Source organism: Bombina bombina, chromosome 4 (assembly GCF_027579735.1).
Source record: "Bombina bombina isolate aBomBom1 chromosome 4, aBomBom1.pri, whole genome shotgun sequence".
NCBI lineage: Eukaryota > Metazoa > Chordata > Amphibia > Anura > Bombinatoridae > Bombina > Bombina bombina.
Genome location: NC_069502.1, coordinates 748,918,644 through 748,938,303, shown reverse-complemented (window position 1 = coordinate 748,938,303; position 19,660 = coordinate 748,918,644). Strand labels below are relative to the sequence as shown.

Genomic DNA, 19,660 nt, shown 5'->3' with positions numbered 1-19,660 from the left:
TTTTAAAAGTTATGTCTTTTTCCATTCCCCATGTACCATGTGACAGCCATTAGCCAATCACAAATGCATACACGTACCATGTGACAGCCATCAGCCATTCACAAATGCATACACACTTATTCTTGCACATGCTCAGTAGGAGCTGGTGACTCAAAACATTTAAATATAAAAAGACTGTGCACATTTAGTTAATGGAAGTAAATTGTAAAGTTGTTTAAAATGGCATGCTCTATCTGAATAATGAAAGTTTAATTTTGATTGAGTGTCCCTTTAAGGTCTATCTCTGCATTTAGTCCTTCTGGATGTAAAGTGCCAAATTTGAAAATTAAATTGGCTTCTTGGTATAGTAGTTTTTCTCATAATCACATCCTCTTCAATCCTTCCCTACTTTTTTTATACCCCAGAATTCAAAGCCTGAAACTGGAAAAAAGATGTCCCTCAAAGCCATTTTATTATAATCAGGTATTTGTAGAGAGCCAACAGATTCTGCAGTGCTATAAACATAGGCAGTATACAAGGTAACATTTATAGGGGGTCAAATGGGTAAAGGTCCCTGCTGAGAGTTGCACTGTTGTAATCGGCTCTTATGCGGGTGATCTATAAACAGCTGGGCTCATAGGCTTATATGCTAAGGGGTTCAAGGGGATAGCAGTGAAGTTAGGAAAGGTTAGTGTGGGCTGTAGGCATCCCTGAATAGTAGAGTCTTTAGGGAGTGCTTGAAACTTTCAAAACTAGGGGAAAGTCTTGTGGAGCGAGGCAGAGAGTTCCACAAGATGGGAGCAAGTCTGGAGAAGTCTTGTAAAAGGGAATGTGAGGAGGTAACAAGAGAGGAGGAGAGTAGGGGATTGTGGGCAGAGCGAAGGGGTTGGGAGAGAAAGTATCTGGAGACAAGGTCTGAGATGTAGGGTGGAGCAGTGCAGTTGAGGGCTTTGTAAGTCAGAGTGAGACTTTTGTGTTTAAGCCTGTAGGCAAGAGGAGGCCATTCCTTATATTGTATAGATGCTCTCTTATTCTGTCTCTTAGGATTCTTTGCATTTGTCCCAAGTACTGTTTCTTACATGGACATAGTATTAAATATACAATGCCCTTGTCGGGGCACCTAATGGTATCCATTATTGTGAATTTGAATTTCCAGGTAGTTGATACTACTTCTTTTTACTTTGTGCTGTGTTTGCAGGATATACATGAGTAACAAGGAAAAAAACCTTTAATCACATTTCCATGTAAATCTCTTGATGTTAGACTTCTTTTCTTAAATTCACTTGGTGTCAGCCAGTGTTTTAAATTATCAGCTTATCAGTAGACTGTCCCTTTAAAAAGGAAGCCGCTGAGAGATCCAGTCATCTTGATAAAGGCCTGTAAGAGGCTGAAACGCGTAGATGTTATATCTGGATTTGCAGCACCTAATGTCAGCTCTGTTAGCTCTAAAAGACTAACAAAATGCTCTGTGAATACAGGAGAGATTGAATCCTGGAGCAGTGATTTGCTGGACACAGCATGGTTACAGTTGAAGAAGCTCTCTCATTGGCTGATAAGAGTCACGTGACCATAGACACGGAAGTGTGACAAGCGGAGTGGATATTCTCTATTCGAGTCACAAGCTGAAGCGGTAAGGTCCGCAGGAGCCCCTAAAGGACTTTGATGAACCGGGGGATTTTAACACATCAAGATTTGCTATAGACTGATCCGTAACACAGTGATACCACTTTTAATCAAAGGGATATAAAGTGTCTGGCCAGTATATATCCGGAAAGAGTTCTGGACTGATAGCACACCTTATTCCTTTATCCGTTTATAAAGTTTTATATTTAAAACCACTGGTGGTTCCTAGGTTTTGTTAGCATATTTATGCATTTTTGTGTAATAGGCATTTTATGTAATATACATTTTGTTTTGCTTAGGTACTTCTTTTCTAATTAGAACATTAGGTTCGTAATAGCTGAATAAAATTATTTGATTTTTAATACTGGTTGTTGTGTATCTTTTTAACGCACTTTCTAGTTTCTATATTACATTTAACCTTGGGAAGGCTGTAGAGGACTTCTCTTTTTAAAGTTGCTTAACACATCAGGAAGTGGCATAGGGGCATATTTATCAAGCTCCGAATGGATGATGAGCAGGCGGACAGACATCGCCGGAAATCAACCCGATCGAGTACGATCGGGTTGATTGACTACCCCCTGCTGGCGGCCTATTGGCCGCGAGTCTGCAGGGGGCGGTGTTGCACCAGCAGCTCTTGTGAGCTGCTGGTGCAATGCTGAATACGGCGAGCGTATTGCTGGCCGTATTCAGCGAGGTCTGTCGGACCTGATCTGCACTGTCGGATCAGGTCTGACAGACCTTGATAAATAGAGGCCATAGAGTTGACTTTGTGTTTATTCAAATAACACAAATAACGCTGTGTGATGACGAATCCGGCTCCAAGCAATCGTTGCGTGCCTTACATGGCGTCCAGCTCATGGGGCACGCAACGATTGGATGAAGCCGGATTCATCATCGCACAGCTAAAACAAGTATGAGATGCGGGTGGAGGAATGGCGTGATGTTAACCATCATTAGATGGTAAATATTTTACAAATAAAGCGTCTTGATACAATTTTATAAATTAAAGTATCCCTGTTTTGAAGAGTAATTGTATATACTGTTCAGATAAATACAAAACCTTTACAATCATTTTAACCATTTGGCTGCTAAGCCATTTCCCACCTGGGTGCTAAGCTGGATTTGAGCTTTTTTTTTTATTACTTTTTTTAAATATATTTTTTACTTTTTTTCCAGATACCCAAGACCTTTTCAACGGTGGGTCTTGGGGTTCTGTAGCTGCTTAGATGCCTGAGATACAGGCTTCTAAGCAGCATGCCCCCATTCCCTATATTGTCCATTGTTAATTTTAAATAAAGTTGCGCGGTGATGTCATGACATCATTGCACGTGACATCACCGCACGAATTGTGAAGCCCCGGCGATGGGAGTAGGTGGGAGCCCCCAGATTGCCCTCAAAGTGGGTGAGTGCACCTAACTGGGACAATTTGCGATTGCTCAGAGCCATCATTAGCACTCAAGGGGTTAACTAAAGTTGAAAGTAATTGTGACCGCTCTAACAAGACTTCATGTACCACAAAACTGGCCACTTAATTTATTTTCACACTATAGACATTTTTGAAAGGAACATTGCGTTTGTGAATGGACAAAAACACTGATGCCATTTAGGATGTAAAACAAGTCTAGATTCATTAACAATATATTCATATCTGTTTAATAGTTCTTCGCTATTGGTTGGTCCTGAAAGGAAGTAATAATAATCTTTAGAGCAAAGTTCATAATATTGCAGCTGTTAATTAAAACAATATTAGCAAATACCCTACAGATTATATATACATTTTGAAGTAACTATCAATGAATTAGAATTAAAAAGAAGAGTCGATCAGCCAATGAACATTAGTAGGAAGTACAGAATGGATACATTTAAACACCACAAATAAAAAGAAACATTTGGAGCTAAATGTATAAAAAATATATATAAGCACATCAACCTTTTCCGTGGACAGTATTACTCACCTGGCGTACTGCATAATTCCCAGGTGAGCCAGAAAATCTTTCAATCAGCATTGGTCGGAGATCGGATTGCCACATTTGGTTAACATCTGTCTGGGATGCGATTCGTCTGACATCAGCTGTGCGCAAAATATGAGGCCGATGAGATTGCTGTATAAAAAGAAAACCAAATTAAAAGTTCTAACAATTGAAAGTTGCTAAATATTTTTTATGAGATTGCTGGGAAACTCCTATGTATCTTTTCCCTGGTTCCCGAAAATTATATATGTAATACACCTCATTGCTTTAAACAAAAGATTGTATGTCTGCTTGTCTGAAATATAATTAAAAATACCAAAATCTTATATATGTAAAGGCCACACAGAGGTTGGCAAATGCATGAAACAGATTCATAGCTGTACCATTCAACATTTGTCAGGGGGTTGTTGATAGATTTCAGAAAGAAATTAGGTTATAGCCAAAGGCAAAATTCCTGGCTCTTAATAAGATTTTACCCTCTTTGGCTCCTCACTTGGGGATAGATTACAAGTGGAGCGCTAAATAATTACGCTCCCGCAAACGGGCAAATTTGTCCGTTTGCGGGAGCAAAATTATTAACCAGCCATTATATTAGCGCTTATAAAATTAACCAGAGGTCAGATCTCTGGTTAATTTTATAAATGTGCCCCAAATGCCCCCCAAATACTGTCTAGTGTAGTTTATTAAAAAATAAAGATCGAAGCATCTTTATTTTTTAATAATATTACTACACTAGGCAGTATTTTGGGGTCTAAAATTGGTAAGACTGGGGTGTTAGAAAAAAAACGGCACTGAAAAGTGCCTTTACATTGCGGTCTATGAGAAATATACAGTATATGTATATGCTTATATCCATATATATTTATGTGTTAATATGTGTATATACGCATATTAACACACACATATATATATATATATCAGCACATATATACATTTATACTTGCTGCAATCGCTGCACGACTTACACCCTTCGCTGGCACTGAACTTCTGTTGCTGTCTCTGAAGGCATCCGAACGAGGCTCCCATAGGACCCTATGGAAGCGCGCTCTCGTGAACGCAATGCTTCCCAGGTCGCGTTTGCATTGCTGAAAACTTGTAATACCAGCACACATTATCATGTGCAAATATCGCTTTCATCAAATCGATATTTAGAGGTCCACTTGTATTTTGGGCCTTGGTTATACCCTAGGCTCTGCCCCTGCGTAAACAGTATTATCATTTAGATTTTAAAAAGTTCCATCTTTTGAATGCACACATTTTTTGTTAAAATTCAAGCCATGTACATATTGCCAGGCTTAGTCAAAAAAGTATTGCAACAAATAACCAAGAACCGTAATTCACCCATAAGGACATGCATTGCACTGTAATAAAAAAATTGTTACTTCCATTGTGCACAGGTTTTTTATATGCACTATTAGAACCCTAAGGAAATACCTTACAGGAGATAGTAGCACAAGCGAAAAAATTGCTTCTGGAGATAAAACATAAAAAGTATGTGAGGGACCAGGTGGATTATGACCAGGATAAGGTCTATGTCTGGAACCGCAAGGAAAGGTTTGCATTAAGAAAAGAACAATCAAATTACTCCTTTCGTCCTCATAGACAAAGAGGCGGTAACAGACGCAGAAGGAATAGAGGGAGACAGGTGAACTTTAATGAAAGTGAAGGGGAGTCTTCCGACGAGGGGTCTGGGTCTGGTGGAGATGATCAGGGTCCTATTGACCAACCACCACAGAACTATGATCAAAGAGGATACTTTGAAAAAGCTGCAAGACCCAAGGAAGGCTCTAACAGATTACCTCCCATTCTTAAGAACACCTCACAAGATAACTTTAGATCCTCCAATTATAGAGAGGAACCTGAACAGAGGGGATCACATTATGATACCGAAAGGGCACAGATGGACCAGGTTTTTTGGCTAACCCCAAAAGCACCCGAAGGTGGGGGAGGAGGAAACCAAGGTTACCAATATCCGAGGAAAGAGAAACAAGGACCACAGTACCAACAACATCGGTACCCCCTCAGGAGAGGCAGAGGGAGAGGAAGCTACAGGGAAGAAATGTAATCAACCTATCGGATCATGTATTGACTGATGCTGAATTGGAGGTCCTGAGTTTGGGCCTTACTTTTGTGCCTTCAAGTGACTTTAATCTATTCAGGACTTTACTAGATGTAAATGGCTTAATACAGAATCTGACAGTTAAGAAATTTTTTGAATCTAAAAATCATATTACATCATATGAAAGTCATGATATTATTGAATCAGAGTCAGAGCAAGAGTCCAATATAGCCTCTCAAGGTAATATAACACTAGATTTCCATGAATATTGTGATGTAAGGGTATTAGAGTCCCTACAAGATTCAACCATTTTGGAGGGGTTGGGCCCACCGAGAAAGCCTAACCTAAAGTTGAAGTCACGTTTTTACCCAGTACAAAGTAGGGGTCCCTTACTGGAAAAATTTCAGAAAAGGGTAGAGGAAGACCTGGTCAAGTTACAATAGACCACTACAAGAGGTAGCAATCCTAACATCAGCAGAAACCAAAGAGCAGCGATAGAGAGCCTTAAAGAGAACGAGGAAATAGTAATAAGGGCTGCAGACAAAGGGGGGGCAATAGTGGTGCTAAACAGGAGGGATTTTTTGGATGAAGCGCACAGACAACTTAAAAATAAGGAAGACTATACACAGCTAAAAGGAGACCCAACAATATCATTCCAGAGACAATTGGCCTCCCTTGTGGATGATGGCGTGGACTTGGGATTTATTGATCTGGATACTAAAAAGTATCTATTGGTGGTTAACCCCTCAATGCCAACCTTTAACCATCTCCCAAAAGTCCATAAGTCCACAGAAAGGGTACAGGGGAGGCCTATCGTCAGTGGAATTGGGTCCCTCCTGGAACACCTCTCTGAATGGCTATACTGCATACTTCAGCCTCTAGTGAGCAAACTGTGGAGCTATATTTCAGACATGAAACACGTTTTAAACTTGCTAAGTGACTTGGTGTGGCAGCAGGAATTCATGTGGCTTACGGTTGACGTCAGATCATTGTACTCCACGATACCACATGATAAGGGCCTAGAAGCCATTCGATACTTCCTCAATGCTGAGTTTAGTGAGGACAAGCGGTATGTGGAGTACGTGACTGACGTCACGAAATTTCTCCTAACACACAATTATTTTTAATTCGGGGGGGAGTTCTACCTCCAAAGGCGTGGGACAGCAATGGGGGCCAAGTTTGCCCCCTCTTACGCCAACCTTTTCATGGGTTGGTGGGAGCTCTCCCTCGTCTTTGGAGGTGGGAACCCCTTAAAGAATGAAATTGTATGGTACAAACGCTTTATAGATGACCTCCTCATGATTTGGAGGGGGACAGAAGCAAGGATGGAGGATTTCATAATCTATCTAAATACCAACGAAGTGGGAATAAGTTTTACATCTGAATCCCATAGAAATGAGATCAATTTTTTGGACCTCAGGTTGTTGCCAGTGGAAACCAGGATTTTTCGTAAGCCGATCTCACGTAACTCTCTCCTCCATGCTAATAGCAACCACCCACGAAGAGTGTTTAATGGTGTAGCGAAAGGCCAATTCATACGCCTCAAAAGGAATTGTAGTACAGAAGAGGAATATGAAAGACAGGCCGATGATTTGACAATGAGACTGGAGGAGAGAGGTTACAAGAGACTTACAATCCTGGGAGCAAGACGTAAAGTGAAATCCATGGACAGGAAACAGCTGTTACAGGATCGAAAACCCAAAGAAAGTGAGAAAAGTAGAGACAACAAGGTTGTCTTCATTACTGAGTACTCACAGCAATACCCACAAATATGTAGCATAATTAAAAAACATCAGGTTTGCCTATAAAAGGGGCAGAACAGTTGGAAATATGGTGGCTCCAACTAGATTGGAAAGGAATACCACCAGTACGTCCTCATGGCTAAAGATCAATGGGATGTACTGCTGCAACTACCAAACATGCCTAGCATGTGCCAGAGTACAGCTGGGAGACAGCTTTGAATGTCTGGCAACGGGTGAAAGACATCCAATAAAACAGTGTTTCAATTGTAGGTCAACCTACATAATTTATGTCATCTCCTGCAATCAATGTGCTCTCCAGTACGTGGGCCTCAGTACAAGGCAGGTCAGAGTGAGGATCAGAGAGCATCTGGCTGATATAAGGAAAGGGACCCTCACGACACCGTTAATAAATCACTTCTCCCACTTTCACAATAAGGATACAAGCAGTTTTAAGTGGAATATTATAGAGAAGGTTCCACCTGTAAAAAGGGGTGAGCATAGAGCCAGAAAACTAGGAGAGAGGGAGGCCTACTGGATATTCAAACTTAAGACCAGAATTCCAGTGGGCCTCAACTCTTAATTTGACTTAATCAACTAACCACTTTGTCAATCTTATCCCTGAAAGGATATAGGGTTAATAGGTTCACCTTTAATGAAGTCCCAGAGGATAATAAAGATTAACATCTATATATAGTTCCCAAGGGGAAGGAAAATAGCTAGATAAATAAATAGATAGATATTTTAAAATAATATTCATAATATTTTCAATATTTACAACACTTATTAGACCTATTTTATCTAGCACAGTAGGAAAACCAACAGAATAAATAGCATGCATTAGTAGTTACCTTTGTTATGTTAAATTTTAAGCCGTCTGTGAACACCGTGCATTTCTGTACAGGGAGGATTGAAACTTTCACTATTACCATCTTTATTATACCTATGAGCAGGCATAACAACCAGAGTGTTGTCCTCCTGTATAGAAGTGCATGGGTCTATCATGAGCAATTCATATGGAGTATTATTATTGTACATGCTATATATATTGGAGTATTGTATAAGGTTAATACCTAAGCAGAAGTATTATCGGTACTATCAGTTTCATTATTCTGTCATTTGTAAGCCCATAGGACAGGATATCTATGTGTTTGTTCATATTTATATTTTTTATATTTTCTATATACATCAGGGTTATAGCCATTGGACTGATTTGTTGCACTACGACTATTGTTAATAATGTCAACATTTATATCTATATTTTATACTTTTAGGCTCTGCAACAGTCCTCAAATTACACAGGAAAAAAGTTGGTTAAAACGATATAGGCGTGAGCTGTGTTCAACAATATTGGCGAAGCTGAACCGTTTTGCTAGGCTCCATTTATTTGTGAATCAAGTGCACTACTTAAGCTGAGAAAGCATATAAGCTAGATACGCTATCTTGAATTATACCGAGGATTTTGCCAGCAATTATGGGAAGTTATCAGCTGGTGCCTAGCTTCGATACACGCATTCTAGCAGCGCAATCTGAATAGGGATTTCTGCCACAGGTAGCTCCTGATTAGCTCAGAAATAGGAGGGTGTGTTCCATCTAGCGAATGAAAATATCAGGAACTACCAGTAATCTGATTGGCCTGTATGTTTGGAGGTGTGTACCTCAGAGCCAATAGGTTAACAGCATAGGTATTTTAAGTTCTGGTGATGTAAAAAGTTTTACATGTGGCTAGGATTACGGCGTGGGAGCCGAAACATGTTAGCCTAATTTTGTCTTTTTTACCTATACACTCAGTTTTTACCCCGGGGACATGGGTCCCTGAATGCATGTTTTCAATAAAGTGTCTTCTTTTTTTAAATTCCTACCCGGACTCGGTGCTCCATTTTTTCTCTTTTTTATATGCACAACTGGAGGCACCAGCAACTACTGAGCATGTGCAAGAGTTCAAAGTGTATACATTTATGAGTCTGTGATTGGATGATGACTGCCACCTGATACGGGGGGGGCAAATTAAAGTCAATTTTGAAATTGATTATGCAGTTCTACTGTATTTAATTGTCCTTTAAAGAAACATAAAGCTGCAATTAGGAAATGGTCTAGTGCATTTGAGTTTTTACTTTATTGCTTGCCTAAACATAAACATTTACGCATCGCAAATATTAAATCAACTTCAGGGCAGCAATGCTGTACAGCCACTGAGCCAATCAGAAGTGGTATACACATGTAGACACCAATCACTGGCCATGTTTAGCTCAGGACCAGAAGGTTGATTTTGCAGCGGTTAAGCATATACAGTAAGTAATGACAAATAATTGCAGGTTTATCTACATCATATTAATTATGAGTGTATGCTTATTGCTTAGTGGTTTATGGAGTATTTAATGTTGCTAATATTATGGTATATAACATTTTCATAATAGAATAAAACGTGAGATTTTTAGGTTTTGTTACATAATATATTTTATTATTAAGTGCATCAGTAATTTTCCAAACAAGTATAAGGCTATCCAATTACAGCCATTATATCAGAGAAACGTTTAATCAGGCATAAAATAAATAATCACACTTTGTGAGTACCGAGGACACCAAGCCTTACACAAATATTAAACAGAAATATGTGAAATTACATTATATTAAGCTATGCGGACTACAAAATATCAGTAGACTAGGTTCACATAGAGTTTAATGGCCTCTCCAGTGGGACAAATATGAAATTGTGTTTTATTGCGATAATTTACAAATATATGAAATAAACAAACTTTTGTATTTACTTCTATTTTAAATTTTGCTTTGTTTCCTCGCTGTCCTATGTTAAAGGGTAATTCTTGGTGAGCGCAGGAGTGTGCCCGTCTTCTTAGCCATCTGGCAGCACTGATGCAACAATTTTTATATTAATGTTATACATAGTTGCAAACTCTGCTGCATAGTTTATGTAGAAGGGTTGCCACCACAGCCATGTTTTTTTGGACACTTATGAGTTACACATGCTGCAGGGTGTGCAGGGAGGAACATGTATTGTGCTTCTGGACAGCTCTATTCATATTCCTCCCTGCACACCCTGCAGCATGTGTAACTCATTAGTGTCCAAAAAAAACATGGCTGAGGTAGCAACCCTAGTCTGTAGTATTCTATGACAGCAGTGTCTGTAACTATGTATAACATTGCTATTAACATTGTTGCAAACACTGCTGCCAGACGGCTAAGGACATCATTCCTGCTTCTGAGTTTAGATAGGATTACTTTTTAAAAAAAGAATACCAAGAGGACTGTTACGGATACCAGGCTGCCAGGACAACCCCTTCCATATTTGTTTTCCACCAATTCCTCCTTGCTTGTTACAGTGTTTGAACTTTGCCCTGAAAGAGCTGATTGCTACCCCGCATTGCCCCTTCCGGCCTTGCCGAGTCCCAGCCGTGATCTTATGGAACTATTCGCCGGCTGGGACCACTAGAGATTCCCGCAGGACTTAAACCTAGGTCGCTCCCGAAACCTTTGCCCCAGATCTCTGCTCTTTTGGGGACTTGTCATACCTTTGTGTATATAAGCTGTGTGTTTGTCTCAATGATTAAGCGCCACTAGGGGGCACGAAACGCGTAAGACTTGTCCTGTATGTCTCTCTACCCCTGTCTGGGGGTCATGTTTTAAGTTTTTTTGTATAAATCGTATGTTTTAAATTTATACCTACTAGTAGTGCCTGATCCTTTGTGTGCCGTGTTTGTCTCAATAAAGCCTGTTCATATTTCACCTTAATAATGGTCTTGTCTGGTTATTAGGGTGGGCTACTTGCTATAATCACTTTTCCGCTATACAGCTACAGGTTCCAGGGTAGAGAAGGATCGTTTGGCAGAGATACCCAGTCGGGGTATCTGGAGTCTGTCACAAGGACTAAGCAAAATTGATGATTGGAAAGTTGCTTAAAATAGTATGTTCTATCCAATTCCTTTAAGTTTAATTATAACTTTACTGTCCCTCTTAATTATTTTTAAAAGCTTGTTAATATCAATATTTAATCCCCTAGAAAAAAAAATTCCCATTGCCCCTAGAGAGGCTGAGGTGCATTCCATGAAATTCAGAACCCAGACTCTCCTACATGCTGCAGGAGCTCATTTGTATTTGTCTGTGACTGGCTACAGCAAAAGAGGTAATATAAACGTGCTCAAGAAGATTTTCAAACCAATGCTATCTTGCTAAGAAACTAACTGCTTTAAAAACATTTGTTTTGTCAGATCTTTTGCAAAAATATATGAATTTCTGATGCACAAACACAAAAATGAACACTAACTGCCTGTAAGGTTATAATTGTTGTGAGCTTTCTTTTAATGTACATGCAAGGGAAAATTTAAATCAAACTTCCATAATTCCGACAGAGCATGTAATCTAAACAGACTTTTCAATGTACCCCTTTTATCAGTTTTGCTTTGTTCTTTTGGTATCCTTTGTTGAAAATCATATCTACGTAGACTCAGGAGCAGCAATGCCCTACTGTGAACTAGCTGGTGATTGCTGGCTACTCACATATGCCTCTTGTTATTGGCTCAGCATGTATGTTAAAGGGACACTGAACCCAAATTTTTTCTTTCGTGATTCAGATAGAGCATGCAATTTTAAGCAACTTTCTAATTTACTCCTATTATCAATTTTTCTTCGTTCTCTTGCTATCTTTATTTGAAAAAGAAGGCATCTAAGGGTTTTTTTGGTTTAGAACTCTGAACAGCAGTTTTTTATTGGTGGATCAATTTATCCACCAATCAGCAAGAACAACCCAGGTTGTTCACCAAAAATGGTCCGGCATCGAAACTTACATTCTTGCATTTCAAATAAAGATACCAAGAGAATGAAGAAAATTTGATAATAGGAGTAAATTAGAAAGTTGCTTAAAATGTCATGCTCTATCTGAATCACAAAAGAAAAAATTTGGGTTCAGTGTCCCTTTAAGCTAACTTCTAGGAGGCCCATTTATCAAGCTCAGAATGGAGCTTCAGGGCCCGTGTTTCTGGCGAGTCTTCAGCCTCGCCAGAAACAGCAGTTATGAAGCAGCAGTCTAAAGACCGCTGCACCATAACCCTGTCCGCCTGCTCTGATAAGGCGGACAGGAATTCAACCCGATCGAGTACGATCAGGTTGATTGACACCCCCCTGCTGGCGGCCGACTGGCCGCGAGTCTGCAGGGGGCGGCGTTGCACCAACAACTCACAAGAGCTGCTGGTGCAATGCTGAATACGGAGTGCGTATTGCTCTCCGCATTCAGCGATGTCTGTCGGACCTGATCCGCACTGTCAGATCAGGTCCGACAGACATTTGATAAATAGGCTTCTAGGAGTGCATTGCTATTTTAGAGCTGACTTCAAAGGGATATGAAACCCCAAAAAAAGTCTTTTGTGATTCAAATAGAACAAACCATTTAAAAAAAGATTCCAAAATACTTCTATTATCAGATTTACTTTGTTCCCATGATATTCTGTTTTGAAGAGATACCTAGGTAGGCATCTGGAGCACTATACTGCAGGAAATAGTGCTGCCATCTAGTGCTCTTGCAAATGGATAACATTCTTGCAAAACTTCTGCCATATAGTACGCCAGAAATGGTCCGGCTCCTAAGCATACGTCCCTGCTTTTTAACAAAAGATACCAAAAGGATTAAGAAAATTGATAATAGAAATAAATTAGAAAGTTGTTTGAAATTGCATGCTCTATCTGAATCATTCAAAGAAAAATGTTGGGTTTTATAGCCCTTTAACTATATTTTTAACCCAAATAGCAGGAATTAAAGCAACAGAGCAATAATAAAATGCTTTAACACATTCAAGCATTTTCTTTTTTTACAGATGTATGTCCTTTTAATTATTTTAAAAGTAACATCATTTACTATGGCCTAGATTACGTGTGGAGCGCAATATTAAGCTTTCGCGAGCACAATATTTGCGCTTCACTCAGTAATACCAACACAAGCAAACGTGCGCTGGTGTTACAAGTAAAGCGCAATGCGAACATTGCATGGAAGCTTAGCGCTCACTAGAGCCCACTTCCATAGGCTCCAATAGGAGACTCGTTCTGATGCCGATAGATGCAGCACAGAACCTCGCACAGCAAAGGGGGTAAATCGTGCAGCGTTAGACAGCATATTTAAAATATATATATATATATATATGTATATGAGTATATAAATTTATATTTATGTGTTTATATGTGTATGTACATATATTAACACATAAATATATATGTATATAAGCATATACATATATTCGTAGTTTAAAACATAGACTGCTATGTAAATGCACTTTCAGTGCCGTTGTTTCCCACATCCCCTCACTTTAACCCTTTAAAATGGCTTTGTGCAGTTATTTAAAAAATAATGCTCATATTTTAATTTGGGGGCAATTGGGGGACATTTATTCAAGTAAACAGAGGTCTGACCTCTAGTTAATTGCGCTTAGTGCAAAGTGCTACCGCAAGCACGTGGGAGCATTAACCAACCACTTGTAATGGCTGGTTATTTAACTTGGGCCCCATAAACGGGCAAATTTGCCCCTTTACGGGCGCACGTTAAATTAGAGCTCCACTTGTAAACTAGCCCTAAATGTTGAGTGTTTTCACACTCTTTAGCTTTTAAGGACGATTTTACCCACGTTCCTCCCCTATGGAAAGTTCTAATTGATCTATATTTATTAGTATTTTGGAAATAATGCAAAATCTCATGTTATTGAACCGATTTAGGGCTAGATTACGAGTGGAACGGTAATTACCAATCCTGCTTGCACATTAACGCAGCTCTACTTCTGCTCTTTGCATGCGTCGTGTAGTGTGCGTATTACAAGGTGAAAACAATTATTTTTTGCGCGCTAAACTGAGCACAAATTAGAAGATCGTGACCACGTTAACGTACTCTCCCATATACTTCAATGGAGAGAGTAAAGTGGAAATTTCAAGATCATATCAGTCAATAGAATTAATTTTTTTTTTACTGGCTGATTTGAATTTGAAATTGGAATGCAAGGGTACCACTATATAAAGGGGGTAACTAACATTCAAAATTCAGTGTGTCGCAGAGGACCGCATGAAGAGGACATCAGCGACAGAAGATAAGAAGATGGATGAAGATAGAAGACTGCCGCCGGGATTAATATGGATCACTACCAAGATGAAGATGGAGCGCCACCGCTCGGAGTACCAGCTTTGGGGTTTAGTCTTATGATTTTTTTGGGTGGCTCTTTGTTAGATTATGGTTTGTTTTTTTATTTTATTTTGGGCAGAAAAAGAGCTAAATGTCCTTCTAAGGGCAATGCCCAGCCAAATGCCCTTTCCAGGTTTTTTTAGAAAGCCTTTTTTTGGGGGGGATTACTTGGAGATTAGTGTTGGGGGTTTTTTAATTGAAAAAAGCTAAGTGATTTTAGAGCAATGACCTACAAAAAGCCCTTTTAACCCCTTAACGACACACGTCGTACAGGGTACTTCAAACACAAACTGGTTTTTAAAGACCAATGACGTACCCTGTACGTTGTTAGGGGTTTAAAGCGGCTGGAAGCGATCCTGATTTCAAGGTATTGCCGTGATGCTTCGATATTGAGACATCACTGCAATACCTTTTTTGTGGCCCTCTCTGCATTGGCCAGCGATAGTGCCGATCGTTGCTGGGTGGGAGCAGCTGCAGGGAGGCGGGTGGACAACCCATCGCTGGATCACTTCCGGCTAGCCGTGTCGGATTCGGCCCCGGGTGCGTGCGGGAGCGTGCACGGGGGCAGGGGGCATGTGTGCGTGTGTGCGCGCACGCGCCGCGATCTGCACTAATATGTGCATAATGTTGATTCAAGTCTTGGTGGGAGCAGGTGGTAGAGAGGGGAAATTATGTTTAAAAAAAATGGATGAGGGGGAGGGGGGCAGCTACACTACAGAAAAATAAAAAAAATATATAAAAAAGGCACATTATTTTGAAAAGTGGGTACTGGCAGACAGCTGCCAGTACCCAAAATGGCACCAAATAGTGAGAGGGGGGAGGGTTAGAGAGCTGTTTGGGGGGGCTCAGGGAGGTTGGGTGGTAAGGGGAGATCCTACACTGCAGAAAATATATAATTTAAATTTTTATTTTTTTAAAAAACAAACACAAACTTTTTTTTTTATACTGGCTGACTTTCTGCCAGTACGGGACATTTGTGTGGTGGGGGAGGGAAGAGAGCTGTTTGGGAGGGGTGGGATGTGTCAGGTGGGAGGCTGATCTCTACACTAAAGCTAAAATTAACCCTTCAAGTTCCCTACAAGCTACCTAATTAACCCTTTCACTGCTGGGCATAATACAAGTGTGGTGCACAGCGGCATTTAGCGGCCTTCTAATTACCAAAAAGTAATGCCAAAGCCATAAATGTCTGCTATTTCTGGACAAAGGGGATCCCGGAGAAGCATTTACAACCATTTGCGCCATAATTGCACAAGCTGTTTGTAAATCATTTCAGTGAGAAACCTAAAATTTGTGAAAAAGTTAGTAAAAAAGTGAACGATTTTTTTTATTTGATCGCTTTTGGTGGTGAAAGGGTGGCATGAAATATACCAAAATGGGCCTAGATCAATACTTTGGGGTGTCTACTAAATATATATATATATATATATATATATATATATATACACACACATGTGAAGGGTTATTCAGGGATTCCTGACAGATATCAGTGTTAAAATGTAACGTACGCAAATTTTGAGAAAAAAAAATGGTTTGAAAATGGCAAAGTGCTACTTGTACTTATTGCCCTATAACTTGCAAAAAAAAAAGCAAAGAACATGTAAACATTGGGTACTTCTAAACTCAGGACAAAATTTAAAAACAATTTATCATGGTTGTTCTTTGGTGGTTATAGATATGAACAGATTTTGGGGGTCAAAGTTAAAAAAAAGTATGTTTTTTTCAAATTTTTCATCATATTTTATCATTTTTTTATAGTAAATTATATGATATGATGAAAATAAGGGTATCTTTAGAAAGTCCATTTAATGGCGAGAAAAACGGTATATAATATTTGTGGGTACAGTAAATGAGTAAGAGGAAAATTACAGCTAAACACAAACACTGCAGAAATGTAAAAATAGCCTTGGTCCTTAAAGTGAATGTCAATTTTGATGCTAAAGTGCCCGGTTTTTAAAAATTCGATTAAAAACAGGGGCACTTTAATTCATCAAAATTTACATTTCACTCCTCCACCCGTCGCAAAGCCTCTTCCTGGGTCTAAAATGAGGAATCCGGCTTCCTCCAATCACGGCGTTGAATCAGACACTGATTCCCCCGGGGGGGAAGCTGTGATTGGAGGATGATCTATCCATCATTTCTGACGTCAGAAATGGCTTGCAACGGCCGGAGGAAGCTGGAGCTGCTGTCAAGATTAAAAGGTAAGTTTTTTTTCAGGAGTGAAATGTAAATTTTGATAAATTAAAGTGCCCCTGTTTTTAATCGAATTTTTAAAAACCGGGCACTTTAGCATTAAAATTGACATTCACTTTAAAGGGACACTAAACCCATTTTTTTTTTCTTTCATGATTCATATAGAGCATGCAATTTTGAGCAACTTTCTAATTTACTCCTATTATCAATTTTTCTTCGTTCTCTAGCTATCTTTATTTAAAAAGCAGGAATGTGATGCATAGGAGCCGGACCATTTTGGGTTGAGAACCTGGGTTATGCTTGCTTGTTGGTGGGTAATTGTTAGTGGGTATTTTGCAGTATGGGTTGTAGCAGTTTAGGAGTTAATAGTGTAGAGGGGTAGTTTGAGATGTGGGGGGGTGGCAGTTTAGAGGTTATAAAGAGTAGTGGGGTATTTTGAGGTGTGGGGATGTGGTGGTTTAGGGGTTAATAGTGTAGAGGGGTAGTTTGGGGTAGGGGTTGTGGCACTATAGGGGTTATTAGTGTAGACGGGTAGTTTGCAGTGGGGGTTGTGGCGGTTTAGAGGTTAATAGTGTAGAGGGGTAGTTTGCGATGTGGGGGCATGGCAGTTTAGGAGTTAATAGATTCATTTAGTGCAACTGTTTCCTGAGGCCAAACTATTTTGTGACCCTTCTGGTCGCATAACAAGCTTGAGCGTTAAAATGCAATGGGGTTAGATCGATCGCATTTTCTTTCGACTTGTAATACGAGTGGACATTGCCGCTCAACGCTGCCCATAGAAAATATGGGGAGCATAATTTACCATGTGTTTGTGCAATTTAATTGCGATAATTTAAACAACACCCCACTTGCACTATGGATCTGAGTGTAAAGAACAACGCAATCTCACAATGGCTTTTAAGCTTCTCACACTATTTATAGCACTCCACTCGTAATCTGGCCCTTAGTTGTTTGGTTTAGAAGAAAAATATAAAATATACTGACTTCATTATAAAGCTCTTTGCTAGTTGAATAGAATTCCTGATGGTTTTGCATTAAATTAATGACCAGAGATAAAATAACTTTTGCACAGTATAGGGTTAAATGTGTATTTCATTTCTCAGCTAACCAGCTTTTTTAAATATAGTTTCATAGATGTGAAGTATCATGACTACAGCTGAAACAGCCATAACATGAGATCTTGTTCCTTTCCAAACGCAAATACTGCAGTGATGATTTATGGGGGGTTTTAAACGTGTGTTGTTTACTCTTTCAAAATAACACAACCTAAGGGAGTGAAAATATTTGTCTCATCGTCTATCAATAAAATTATAATTATTCCATCTCAAAGTTTGGATAACCTTAACTGTTTCAGGTGATTCTCTGCACTTAGTTGTTTAGAAGGACAGTCAGAATACAAATGTGTCATAGAAATGATTTTTCTCCATCTAGACAGATTGAAGACTACAACACAACTGGTGAAAATATTTACATCATTAAATAGCAGCATAGCTAATTTAGCAGTGTGAACAGCAAATTGTTATATGGTCTTCAAGTCATAAAGTAAACAACTATGTTCATATCCCACAGAGGGGAATCTTTAAGTGAATAGCTTTCATAAGTGTACAAGTGTAGGGGTTCTGGCCAATGTAAAAACAGTCAATATGGTAAAAAATAACCAAACAAGCTAATTGACTTGACCTACAAGCAAGTTGTGTGTCTATAAAGGACATATAACTGACTATTTTGAAAAAAGGAGCTTTAAAGAAAAAGTGTTGAACTTTTTGTAAACTTTTTAAAAAGGTAATTCTCTAGTTCCTGAAGACCAAGAAAGGATGAAGTCTTGCAGAAATGCCTAGGAGAGAGAAAAAATTACCTAACATTTTACAGATAATGAGGTGACGAGTAAAACTGGGTTGGGAAGGTAGAATGGAAACAGAGAAAGAGGTGGGGAAGAAAGACAGATATTTCAAGGAGATAAAAGGGTTGAAGAAGCCAGAGCAGAATAATTATTGTAAGTGACAAGAAATTTCAATGAATACAGTAGAACAGCAGACATTCAAAAATCTGTAAAATACATTCATTATTTATTTTGTCCCATTTTCCTGTAATTCCATTTTGAAATTGTGAGCATTTCAGATCCTGATAGAATTGCAAGTGCAGAGCACTGTTATATTCCACACAGTCATTGGCTGCACATTTTAGTGACCTATTTATAACTGTCCCTAATTGGCCACAGCAGAGAAAGTAACCTAAGTTGCAACATGGCAGCTCCCATTCTTTTATAGAAGATAAAACTTTACACTTATTTGTGTCAATATTTAAATAGCTAATGGAACTAAAAAAATACATCTACGTGTTATTCTTAGACTGATCTTTCCTTTGAAATCATCATTTTATCTGGCATTTATTTAGCTTTTAATATCCCTTTATGATGGACTAGTCATCACTCACTGTGGTGCTAATTGTGTATGGTTTTCTGTTTGATGATTCTGGTATCAGGCTCTATAAACTATAAGAATAATGTATTTGTTTCTGGAATGTTCCTCCATCTTATAGTATATTTCTGTATTTATTAATGTTTTAAATTTGCTACTGTGGAGATAGTAAAGAAAGTTACGGGACAATATGAGACTCAAATCCCAACAACGCATTTCAAATTAATATCCATTCATCTGAATCCAAATGGGGGGAAGAAACACCAAATGCTCCCATGTCTGTTACACATTTTTCTGAACTCTGATTCATGGGAATAGACAGTAAAAAGCCTGTAACTCAGCCCTTTTGTATAACAGAGAGATTCACGAGACACTAGCCTTGTGACTCTCATTATAAGTAAAGCCTCTTCTCTCAAATGTCACATGCACAACGAAAAGTAGCAGCTGTTTAACAGGATTTCCAAAAGAGCGTATGCCCACTGCAAGGACCTTACAGTTTCAGGCAGTATGTGTTT

General features: G+C 39.1%; 1 protein-coding gene across 1 annotated transcript in view; it reads right to left on the bottom strand.

Moving 5' to 3' along the window:
- The window catches only part of QPCT (glutaminyl-peptide cyclotransferase), a 211,003-nt gene that overhangs the window by 171,673 nt on the left and 19,670 nt on the right, over positions 1-19,660 (bottom strand). The window contains exon 2 of the mRNA XM_053711021.1: positions 3,558-3,704. Coding sequence (XP_053566996.1) covers positions 3,558-3,704 — 147 coding nt within the window. The remainder of the gene's footprint in view (positions 1-3,557; positions 3,705-19,660) is intronic.